General features: G+C 42.8%; 1 protein-coding gene across 1 annotated transcript in view; it reads right to left on the reverse strand.

Moving 5' to 3' along the window:
* asap2a (ArfGAP with SH3 domain, ankyrin repeat and PH domain 2a) overlaps window positions 1-11,951 on the reverse strand; it is a 52,101-nt gene that overhangs the window by 4,659 nt on the left and 35,491 nt on the right. The window contains exons 7-22 of the mRNA XM_030391821.1: window positions 11,436-11,448; window positions 10,502-10,605; window positions 9,880-9,949; window positions 8,842-8,929; window positions 7,787-7,835; window positions 7,259-7,425; window positions 6,068-6,201; window positions 5,454-5,548; window positions 5,095-5,284; window positions 4,826-4,911; window positions 4,280-4,395; window positions 3,338-3,405; window positions 3,120-3,227; window positions 1,599-1,833; window positions 619-771; window positions 363-468 (exon numbers count right to left, since the gene is read on the reverse strand). Coding sequence (XP_030247681.1) covers window positions 363-468; window positions 619-771; window positions 1,599-1,833; window positions 3,120-3,227; window positions 3,338-3,405; window positions 4,280-4,395; window positions 4,826-4,911; window positions 5,095-5,284; window positions 5,454-5,548; window positions 6,068-6,201; window positions 7,259-7,425; window positions 7,787-7,835; window positions 8,842-8,929; window positions 9,880-9,949; window positions 10,502-10,605; window positions 11,436-11,448 — 1,782 coding nt within the window. The remainder of the gene's footprint in view (window positions 1-362; window positions 469-618; window positions 772-1,598; window positions 1,834-3,119; window positions 3,228-3,337; window positions 3,406-4,279; window positions 4,396-4,825; window positions 4,912-5,094; window positions 5,285-5,453; window positions 5,549-6,067; window positions 6,202-7,258; window positions 7,426-7,786; window positions 7,836-8,841; window positions 8,930-9,879; window positions 9,950-10,501; window positions 10,606-11,435; window positions 11,449-11,951) is intronic.

Raw genomic sequence — 11,951 nt, forward strand, 5'->3', positions numbered from 1 at the left:
AATGTGGCCTCTTCAGCGAAGTAATAGTCATATAAAGACGAGAATAAGTCCTGCTCTTTAAGACTCTGTTACAGATTTATTAGAGCACCATCAGCCCTGTGGGAGATAAAAAAAGACAAAAGGGCGCCTGTGGAGGAGAGTTATCGCTCGTCTGGCTCGACGCAGAGCCTAGCCTGGAAGCTAATGAAGCGGCTAAACAGCAGACATGTTGGCTCATTCGTCTTGGGAAACAAACACCACATTACAAGAAAAGAATCCGCAACAGCAAGAGGCACAACCCCTTGAGGTAACACCATGTTCCCAATGTTCGTGGAATGAATTATATCAAAAACACCACCAAACACAAACATTGTTGTTTTTACCCTGCAGGAGATTTCGGTGGCGCTGCTCTGGACCCCACTGGTCCCTGGCCTGTCTTGGACTGTATGTTCATGGCCTCCATCTTGGCTACAGGGGCAGGACCCAGACCTGGGACACACAGTGACACACTGTGATTGTCTCATACTGTTGCGAACATACAACTGTACCGTAGAGTCTTTTGTGTGAGGCTACACTATACCAACACGCCTTCACTATAGATGTAGTTTAACAAGGAGGTACGTCTGTTGGGGTCCATACCTCCAGTTGAAGTGAGTCTTATGGGGGGGACAGGAGGGTGCATGTTGGGGGGGTCTGATGACGACCTCTGTCGGCCAACCAGGTCTAAAGAACCAGGCTTCCAGCTGCTGGACGCTGAAGACTGACCGATCCCTCCCAGACCGGCTAACTGGACTGAGAAAGAGAGACACAGAAAGGGTCATTATGAGAGAGCACTGGACTTTGCCAGAACCGCCGTCCACTTTAAAAGTCTGGCCGTTTCCATGTGAGCGTAATTGAAAGCGACAGTTAATGGGGAGAGGGAATGTGCAGAATGCCGAAGCTGGGGGCTGCGGCGGGCAGCACAGCTGGTTGTTTCTCCTCCGCTCTGCTGGCAGAGGTCCAGACGGCCACTAATGATATTAAAGACTGACTGAGTCACAAGTCGACAGGCCTTCAGAGCTATAATGAAGTTTTTTAGCAGCACATAAACAGATGTAATTCAGTCAAGGTGTTGGATTTTTAATTAGAAATATCACACTTTTTTAAGCACTTCTTTCATGACCCTGAAGTTTGTGTCCAAAACGACTTATTATAAACATTCGTTTGGATTTCAGATCGCTTGAATGTGGGGTTTTTTTCAGATCGATTTCAGATCGTTTAGATTTCACATAGCTAAGAAGGTCGACAACTTTGTCAAAAAAAAAACGCCCACCCATCTGTCTCCAACGTGACTTTTCCCTCCAGTACTGAGATACATCTGTGGTATTGAAACGGGTCAAAAAGTCACACAGACGTGCAAAGTAATTAACACAAATGAGATGAGACGAGGCCCCCGCAGATACTGTAGATCTAAATGAGGTTGTTCATCTAGGGCATATTTTATAAAAATCTCTTCCCTGAGGCAGACAAACAGGTCAGACTCAGGTTAGAGAGGTCATCAGGTTTAGCTTGATTGTGATTAACACCTTTCCCATCCGTTCATCCATATCAACTTTAATGTGTTCATAAAATGAGCCTACCCAGGTTCCTCGGAGGCAGGGGCGGAGCGGAGGTGGTGGCAGTCTGAGACGCGTTGGTGTTGAGGATGGTGCCATAGGTCTCGTTGTTGACCAGGTTGGGCATGAAGGCTCGCTGTTTCTCCTTGCCGAGGCCGGCTGCGTCGCGGCCCGCAGAGCCCAGACCGCTCTGGTGGTGGGAGTTGCTGCTCGGGGTGTAACAGCTGACCGGCCGCTCGTCTCGGCGATGAGGGCTCGGCTGCAAGAGGTCAGAGGGTCAGTGTGGGTCAAAGGTAAGATGTGCATGTGAGGAGGAGAGATCTGCAAATAAACGGCAGATTACTCTACACAAAAAAAAAACAGAAACCACACTTTTGCAGATGTAAGGATCTGCTCCTGAACTAATGCAATGAGGTGAGGACTAGTTAAACCACACTTTATTGTAACGGAACAACTGAAAGTATCACTTTGTGGAAATCTTCTAAAAGTTCTGTATGTAGGTTTTTTAGGTGTCTCTCAGAGCTGCTGACTGCTTGTTTATCTTTATATATTTGCTTGTCTTCTTATCGAACGATACAGCACTTTGTAATCTCTGCTTTTTGTTTAAGTCATCATACTGCATAGATTTTTTCAAAACTGAATCCAATCTTGTGACACAAATATATAATAGAATACAAAAATCGAACAATTCTTCTACAGTCCAGGTCAAACAGAAATGAGAGAAGGAGTCAGGCCTTGAGATATCTGAGGACGACTGGAATGATATTTGGCTCAAGCTCCGACTATCAACACGAGATCATGGTGAGAATTCCGCTGGAAGAACATCATGACTCCAAAATTGAAATTCATAAGGTGTGGTTCTCAGGGATGAATGTTAGAGGCAGTGTGGTAAATCAATGACAGAGCAATTTCATATCATTTGGGGCTACACTCCAATAAACTTATTTTGGCAACCCAGTGACAAAATAATAAGGAGCTTTTTTGGAACAGCTGAATGCTCTTTTGTTACATTATACCTGAGCAAAGTTGCGGACAAACTCATAGCATTGAACAAATATCGTTTAAGTTCCCAGCAGGAAATGCATCAACTGTAAAAGGCAGCATAGAAAATACTGGGTAAAATGGATAACATTCTCTACCTGAAAACAAGGAAAAATATATCTTCCCTGTGTTACAAAAAAATAATTAAGCGCAAAGTCACCAAGGACAATAAAGGTTTTGATAAAATTTGCTACAAGTTTTGTATTTTCGGGCAGAAATCATCACACATCACACAGAACACCGAGAACATGGTGGGTCGGCTTCCAATCCAAAGTGCATGGATTATGAAGTGCATAATAAATAATGAATTCAGCTTTTTATCTTTCCAGTACAATTTACTTTATTTATTAATAACAAAACGAAGGAAAATGCCAAGTAACAGAAATTATTTATGGCTCTTCAGGGTGTTTTTCCAGGCTTCATCATCCTCTCTGAGTCACTGAATCTTTATTTATACTACACTAGTGTTCTCACCCAGCTGTATGAGAATTTATAAACTCTCACCTTCTCATCCAGATCTTCATCGCTTTCATCCAAGTCCTCGTGCTGCAGGCACCATTCATATTCAACGTGGACGTGGGCATTGAATTTCCCTGCCAACGCTTGATTCAGCTATGCACACAAACAAATCCACACACATACAAAACAAAATTGACAGACAGCTCTCACATGGTTTTAATATGTTTGCAGGCATAAGCCAAGACTAAACAGAGTGAGCTCACCAGCTCTTCACACTGTAGGTGTTTGAGTCTCCGAGCGATATCCAGCGGTGTCTCCCCGGCCTCATTAGCTGAAGGGGAAAACAACAGAAACATATAATCACTGTTGTATCCACATGCTGCAAGAGCACGAAAACACAGCCTCTTTTCTATCCTCTCACTTCACTGCGACATGAGAAATGTGTAATTAGACTGTTTCCCACACTCAACAACTCTCTGGTTTCTCCCTGTCCTCCTTCTCTCTGTGTCTATTATCTGGCTGTTTTGTTGATGTCAGAGCGGCGCAGAAAGATTAGTGCTGTGAGAAAGAGTTGCCATGGTCCGTTGGCAGAGCCCGCACCTCTGGGAACTAAAGCTGAAAGACTTGGAGCATGTGGTGTGTGTTTGCGAAACTGTGAGAGGATGTAAGAGAGAACGTTTGTGAGACAGTGGTGGAAGACGCATACAGATAATTAGCTAAATTAACTTAGCACTTACTAGCAGTAATACAACAATGTAAAAATGCCCTGTTACAAGTTAAGGTCTTGCTTTCACAGTCTTACTTGAGTCCATATTATCACTAAATTAAGAGCCAATCATACTTAAAGGGGCTCTATGTAAAAATGTGTAGCAATTGACATGAATTGATCACTTGTCATTTGCCATATGTGAGCAAGTTGTTACTTAAGATGACACATTTGACTTGTCTATCTCTCTCGGTTGCCTATACAAGTCTGTGGACATTTTGTTTAGGTCGCTTAATGCTGCTGCACTGTGGATTTCTTTTCGCTTGTGTTCCTTAGTGCAATATGTATTACATAATTATCATACATTAGTTAGAGTTTAAATCACTTATGTTCCATTAAAAACTGGATTGGAATAGGTTTATGGATAAATGGCGCAACCGAAAGAGAGATGAGAAGAGATGGAGAGTAAATGCACTGCAGTCGTCCTGTGGTTCCTTACCGATCTCTATGGAGGCCTTCCCCCGCAGCAGCAGTTTCAGACATTCACTGTTGTCCGTCAGGCAGCAGTAGTGCAGCGCTGTGCTGCCCTTGACCGTCTGCTTGTCCAAATTCAAACTGCCGAGCAACACAGACAGAGAGGAGAAAAAACAATGAAATATGGCATAAGATAAGCCAGTAGTTTTCTAGTTTCAAGCCCCGACACTTCACTGGGTATCTTATATCATCCACCAAAAACAAGAAATGTTAAATTATTTCTGTCCAGGGAGTTTTTTGCAGTTGTGCAGGATGTAAAATATTTAAAGACTATTTTTACAACAAAACCACAGAAAACACAAAAGAGGAAAACAAAGAAGAAAAATACATGACTAAGCAAAGATGAAAATGAGATATAAGTGAATGTGTTTAATCCCTGTCAATATAACACTGGCCTTTAAAATATAACAATTTGAAATGTGTTTGCAGCACAGTGAGAACTCATTCCATCATATCATGTGAAGTGCAAATGTGTTGTTTTCATTCTCTGCTGTTTTCGTGCTTTGTTTACCTGTTCTGAGTGAGGAAGTCGACGATGTGAAGAGATGTCCTATCCACCAGTCTGACTGCGAGATGAAGGGCCGTCTCCCCTTGTTCCTGTGATAAAAAAAGTTTTTTTTTATGAACACCTCTGGGAATATAAGATGTTCGTAGAGAACAATGGAGGATGGTAGAGAGCAATAGGGATGCAACATATTACTGAGGCAATGACACCAAACTTCTGCTACAGGGATTAAGTGTCGAAGTCACAGACTCATTTTAAACATGTTGTGTACTGACGTGTCCGTTGGCCAGAGGGATGGGCTCCATGAGGTCGACTCCCTCAGCGTAGACCTGGACGAGGGAAAATATGTCTCGGGCTTTAACTGCGTCGCACAACGTGTGGAGCCGCGATGTCGAATCAGGACACTTCTTCCTGGCGTAGCGTTTCTCCGTGTACTTGGCTGTGATGAAGTCTTTCCTCGCCTGCCTGGTGGGAGATGTGAGGAGGCAGCTGTGTCACTTTTGGTCCTAATGTGTGTATCAGTGATGGTGTCACCAGCTGTTGACTGGTTGTGGTAGAGTGTAATGCGACACAAGTGATAAGAGAGGGTCGATGGAGAGCAGTGTGGAGGAGAGAAGTTGGAGGGGTGACTTACATGTCACTAGCTGGGTTGGGTTTCACCACATTTTCAGTACTTAAACACGCCTCCATGATTTCATTAAAGCCTGCATTCCCCACATTCTTGGCCAGCTGTGGAGCACACACACAGGACACAGACACATACACATTTTAAAACCCGTCCTACCAGCCATTTCCAGCACCGCACGCTTTAATTCAAATCATCGTCTTTGTCAGTTTATCTTGCACCTCCATTAAGATGTGGTACAGACCCTAAATTGTGTGTGTGGAGCCTTATAAACACAGCACAACACCTGTCTGAATTGTGGTGAACACGGCTGGCGTCTCGCGGAAAGCAATCACGACTGGAGGCATTTAATCCAGAGTATCCCACAGGCTGTAAATCTCTACACAAAACAGTGATTAGAAAGCCAAAGAAAAAAAATCTCAGCTATCCAATTCCAGAGGTCTTGGAGGAGAGAAGAGAGTAGGCCTGAGAGGATGCTACTCTGCTTCTTGTCGTCCCTCCCAGTTCCACCTCATTGCTCCAGGTTTGCTCGACATAAAAACCTCCAGAGAGATCTCTACCAAAAACCAATACTGGGGAGGCGAGGTGATTCGGCGAGAACGCGGACGCCGGCTGTGATTTACCAAGAGCTCTGAGGTGCTGAGTACGTCCAGAGTGAGGGACTGGATCCTGGAGTAGTGGACTCCCAGCTCCCTGTGGATCCCCGAACATTCGATGCAGGTAAGGATGCCCAGATTGGTGGACAGCCACGTTGGGTCTGAGAGAGAGAAAAAGGGGGTAAAATGACGCATGAGGGAAAAGAGGCAGAAATGAATACAGGCGAGATGCTGTCCTTGGGCAAAAAAACCAGTAAAGCAAAAGTAATTTCTGCAGCACGTGAGCCAACTTTGATGTGTCCTTGTGGAAAGCTGCAAGCTCTGGAAATTGAATAGCTGCCTGAAGGGCTTTCGACTATCTCTTGCAGCACACAGTGTCAGAGGAAAGTGACCAAGCTGAACTGTAGCTAAGTATGGCCTATATACTCGCTGCATGTGTGAAAATACTGTATGTGTAGCCCATGTACAGTATGCAAAAAGTAAATACATGTCTGCAGGGGGGTATTTCATGGGATTTCAAAGTCTGGACTGAATATCTCCACAAGTGCAGATGTTGTGGTCTAAAAAGAGTTTTGGCATTTTCAAAGCCAAGGACTCACTGTAAAATATGATAATAATAATAAAATAATTTCTGTGAGTCTTGAAACATTCTTCGAATTCCAATGTACATACTGTCGGCGTGCTCCAAGACTGGAGTGGAGGGATTTCCCAAGATTCTTGGGATTATCTTGCAGTACATGAAATTAGATTTTAACCTTAGCACCTTGGATAATTACTGTAAAATCCGGATGTATCCTGTCCCTGTGCTGGGGATTTAAAGGACAATTTTCAGGATCATAATTCTACCTTGGCTAGAAGACTAGAATTCTAGACTAGAGCAGAATAGCTTTACATGCTTCAATGCAAAAAAACCCCCCCAACACATCAGATTTCCTATACTGCATGTACTGTATTTGCACTCTGTTTTAGCGCCTGTCTATTTAAGACAAAATAGTTTTTCATAAAATGATCACTAAATGTTACCTGGAAGAAATAAAATAGTTTGGTATGCTCAGGAAAAATGTCAGCAAGAATGTTAAGTATTTTTGATTCTGGGTCAATAAGTTAAAGAATGCAAACCACTGATAAAATCTGCGACAGCGACAATCATTTAAAGATCATAAAAGTTTTGGATTACGTGCTGTCGGGGGGATTTCCTGTCTATCTTTGCACACTCACTGGGCGCTCCGCAGTCACAGCACACGTCGTTTCCCGTCATCCTCTTGACCTCTCCCAGAATGGCTTTCGTCAGCTCCTGCACGATGTTGTTCTCACCGACATGCTGGTCCCCTTTAAAGGCCTGATTCAACGCCTCCTCTTTACTGTTCTGTAGCACCGAAATCCAGCTGGAGGAGGGGAGACAGGAGAAGATGAAAAGGAGAAGGGTGACAGAGCAGAAGGAGAAGGAGAAGTAGGCTGAGAGGTAAAGTCAAGGAATAACTGGAGTCAAAGGCAGGAGGTGGGAGGTAAAGACGAGGCCAAACGTCTGACGGGGTGTGAGGTAGGAAGTGTGTTGAAAGTGGCGGAGGTGGTAAACAGGATGCACTTTGGCACACACACAAGCACATGCGCGCGCACACACACACACACACACACACACACACACACACACACACACACACACACACACACACACACACACACACACACACACACACACACACACACACACACACACACACAGGGAAGGAAGGAACAGGCACTCACATCTGACAGTCCTGGTCGTCCTCAGCCTGAAAGTGATACGTTCTGTCGTCTGAAACAAAGAAGAAATGAACGACACAACAGAGGAGAGAGGGAAGAGAGGAGAACATGATTCAAAGAGCAGTAGAGTAGAAAGTGGCTCCCTACAGAGGGCATTAAAGGGTCAAACTGTGGCTGAACCGCTCAACAGCAACAACATCAACAAAAAGTCTCTTTGGCTTTGGTTTCTGTCTTCAGATGACGACTAACTGGGAAGACCTATTTATACACCACTGTATCAAAAGAAACTTTAACTATGTCATGTCTCCAGCGGCTGAAGATTAGCTTCTCCAGCTCAACACCAATATCTAGTTAGTCCCAAGTCATTTCCATTAATTGCACAAATTAAGATTTGGCTATCCAAAATGTATAAAAAGCATATGAAACATAATTTGTTTTTGCTATAAGTTAAAATGCCAAACTGTTTAAACAAATACAGATGAACGAGTAAGTCGTCTTTTCAAATACTGACCTAACATCACTTTTGTGTCTGTCACACAGACAGTCTATTAAATTTGTTGTTGCATATAAACACCAGACCCTATTAACCCCTTTCCATGTAAATCGTTGACCTGCAATCTTCTATCACAATGATTTCAATTGCAATATTGTCCATGTAAACACAGTTACTGTCTGACAGTCAGACAGAAAATCCATTCAGTGTATGATGTGGAAAAGTCTGCAGAGACTACACCTTCAAACGTGCTGTGAACTTAGTTTCTTTAACAGAAATTGACTACTTAGGGAAGAATAAACAAACAGCATCAATGATTGTTTGTTGTTTGATTTGCAGATATTCTTCTGATTCACTAAATCCACACCACGGCATAACAAATCCTGGCCGGCTGCTTCGTGGATGAGCTAATTAAAATGAGGCATTTAAGTGAATAATAAACAGATTGGTGAGATGAAAAGGGAAAATATGTAGCCAACAGTACGCACAGACATAAAGACAAAGAAGATGACATTTTAGTAAGTAGTGGTAAGAGAAGTAAGGTAAGATCGAAGGCTGAACTTACGGGATATGAGGTCAAAGCTTCTCTTCTCCTCAGGATTGTGTTTCACCTGGCAGGTGAGCAGGTTGAGTTTAGCTGGTGGCCGATTAGCCTGCCGGAGGGGGAAGGAGCAAGGGAAGGAGGAAGGGAAGGAGGGAAGGAAACAACAACAAAAACAACATTAATGAGCGAGTTAGTTGTGTATAAATGTGCAGGAGCTGCCGGAGCCAAATGAAACATCTGATATGCTGCTAGGCGTGAGATGAACTGTGCTGGTGAGAGGAATCGGGAGTCAGAGTCGGAGGTCAGAGTTGTTTCCCAGTTGAAATTTCCGACTCCCGACCACCAGGCGTTCCAGTTGCACCACGCCAAATGTAAACAAAAATACATGGCTGACTGTTACAAACTGATGTTTCTTTGTGCACATAAGTGAACTCTCAGCAGTTCAGCCTCCTTGCATATTAGGGCAAAATATAAGAGGCCGTTATACATTTCATTTTACATAACTTTTATACTTGGACACATCGCTGATACCTGTATTTGATTCACAAGCCTCTTACAAATATTGTAGTCTACAAATGAATGCTAACCCTTCCCCACGAGTGATGCCATCATGAAGTCAAGGAAGATGCATTAGCCCCGACTCTACAAGTATGAACTTCAACTTTGAGTTCCATCACAGTTTTTCAATTAGGAAGTCGGAAACTTTAGAGTTCCTAGCAGTCTGAGACGCAGCATAAATCTCCATATGGGAACAAACAGAGCTCAAGTTTGAAAGTGACTCAGCCATAGCAGCGATGTGAGGGGAATGTTAACTTGTGAACTCGGCCTGTGCTCTCTGCCGCTGTCTGTTAATGAATTCATGGTTAATGGGTGAAGATAATGACCGACTGGGGAGACGGCCTGCAGCCAGGACACTTACACTGTAATGTGTGCGTGAGACTAAATGAAGCATGCGTGGAGGTCTGCTTGCATACGTATGAATTTGTTCTAATCAGAAAAAACACATCGATCAACTCTCGCGTTTAGTCGTTAAACACAAAAGCACTAATGTTTACTTACTGTGCCGTGTGAGATGGTGAGGTATCCGTTCTTGGCGGTGCACTTTCTCTTCTGCCACACTTTCCTCAACCTGTGACACAGAAGACGGCGATTAGTATGTCGCATACACAGTGGCAACAAACACTTATAAAATATTCAACATGTGGATGATACAGAACACATGCATTAGTTATGACACACAGGCTGAGCAGCGTATTCATGTCTATGCTGAAAAAAGGTGCATCATTAGTTACAGAGAGATCTCACTCCACCAAAACTCAAAATATACACTTTTTTCACCAATGCTTGCACATTGAAATGCAAATGTATGACTTTCAATACATATAGAAACTCATGTTAATAGGTTTAAGACTTTAAGACTGTAAACCCGTCACATTAGCAGATAATCTATGATAAACAATAAGATATTTTAGACTTCCCTCCTGTAGTCTTGACCTTGTATCAAGAGTTTACACTTTGTTTTTTCATTGGCATGTAAAAAAGATGCATAGCACAATATTTTCTATATTTATTACTAATTTATAACACAGTGCAAAAGAAAAAGACGTACCCCCAAAACTATTATGAACAGCAAAAATCACATTTTTTTTCACCTACAACTGATCTGATATAAAAAACTAACCCATCACTTTTCTTGTAAAGGTAGCCGCTGCGCTCTGTGCCGTGCTCCTTGTTACCCTGTGGCTGATGCAGGCTGTAGGTGGTGCTCGGCCGCACCTGTGAATCCTGGGACAACACACACACAAAAAGACAAATTAAACAAAAGAAAAAGAACTACAAAAAATTCAGGCCCTGTACGAGGGATTTGCAAATCCACATTGCAGACATGTTGGAGCCACTGAAGCGTTAAATGGCTCTGATTTAGGGTCTGCCTCTGGGTCCCCTCTGAGAATTTGGATGCATGTATAGACAACAAAAGAAGATTGCTGCTGTGAGCCTGAATGATTTTAAACACATGGGGATAAGGTAAATATGAGGAGCTTTTAACACCTCTGAAGCTAAAAGGATCAAAAAGATAAATCACAGGATATAACCTTCACTAGGTTAAATGCAACTAGATTCATCTTTTGAATATTCAGGTCTGGCTGCAGTGTAACAACAACAAGGGAGGAACAAAGGCCAGATTTTTGTATGAGTGATGTCATTTCCTCTCTGGAAACACTACGGGAAACGGAGAGGGAGACTTCTGAAGGCAGGCGTTGACGAGGCATTTATGCTTTCATTGGTGTGTGCCGTTATCAGCAGACACACACACACACACACACACACACACACACACACACACACACACACACACACACAGCAAACAGGATAAACATGGGAGAGCGGGAATGCAGCTCCAGCTTGAGCTTTTCTCATTGAAAAGTAATTACAAATAAAAAAAAAAATAGCACTATTCAAATCATCCAAAGCACTGAAACATGACAAAACATAGATTAACTGCTGCTGTGAAAGAACAGAAAACAAACCACTGATGTAGCAACTACAACTGAGGTCACAATGGAAACAGGATGCAAACAACCACAGAAAAGAGGTTTTTCAAGAAATCCACTTACTCTCCTAGACTTGTTTCACAAAACACGGAGGCAGTGAAGGAAAGAAGAAAACAATCTTCAGGTGAGACCGGGACCATATTTAAAGGGTTGCTATGCACAGGCCTGGGGTCAGTCAAAAATCAACGCTCACTCAGGTGGTGGAGAAAAGACAGTCTGAAGGTGGTTTTTTTCATATAAGAGATGTAGTTAATTAATACATGAATTAGCTGATACATGGTTGTCTGGACCCCAACCTTAACGGGATCTTATATTAGTCAACACCATGTTGGATTCAAGAAGTTAGAGGTGCAGGACTGTTTCTATCAAATAAACTCTGATTCTAGAGCGGTTTTTAATGGATTAAATAGACAAAAATGTGACAATTGACTGATGTTCTTTGTCACTGAAAGGTAAGAAAACACTTCCAGCATTAAGTGTGGGAAGCCGTGTTTCCTTTTAATTGGCAGGTGAGTTTGAAGCAAACTTTGCAAAAAAGAAAAGAAAATGTGAATTATGAGATTTTTCACACCTGGTTTG

This window comes from Sparus aurata, chromosome 16 (genome assembly GCF_900880675.1).
Source record: "Sparus aurata chromosome 16, fSpaAur1.1, whole genome shotgun sequence".
Classification (NCBI taxonomy): domain Eukaryota; kingdom Metazoa; phylum Chordata; class Actinopteri; order Spariformes; family Sparidae; genus Sparus; species Sparus aurata.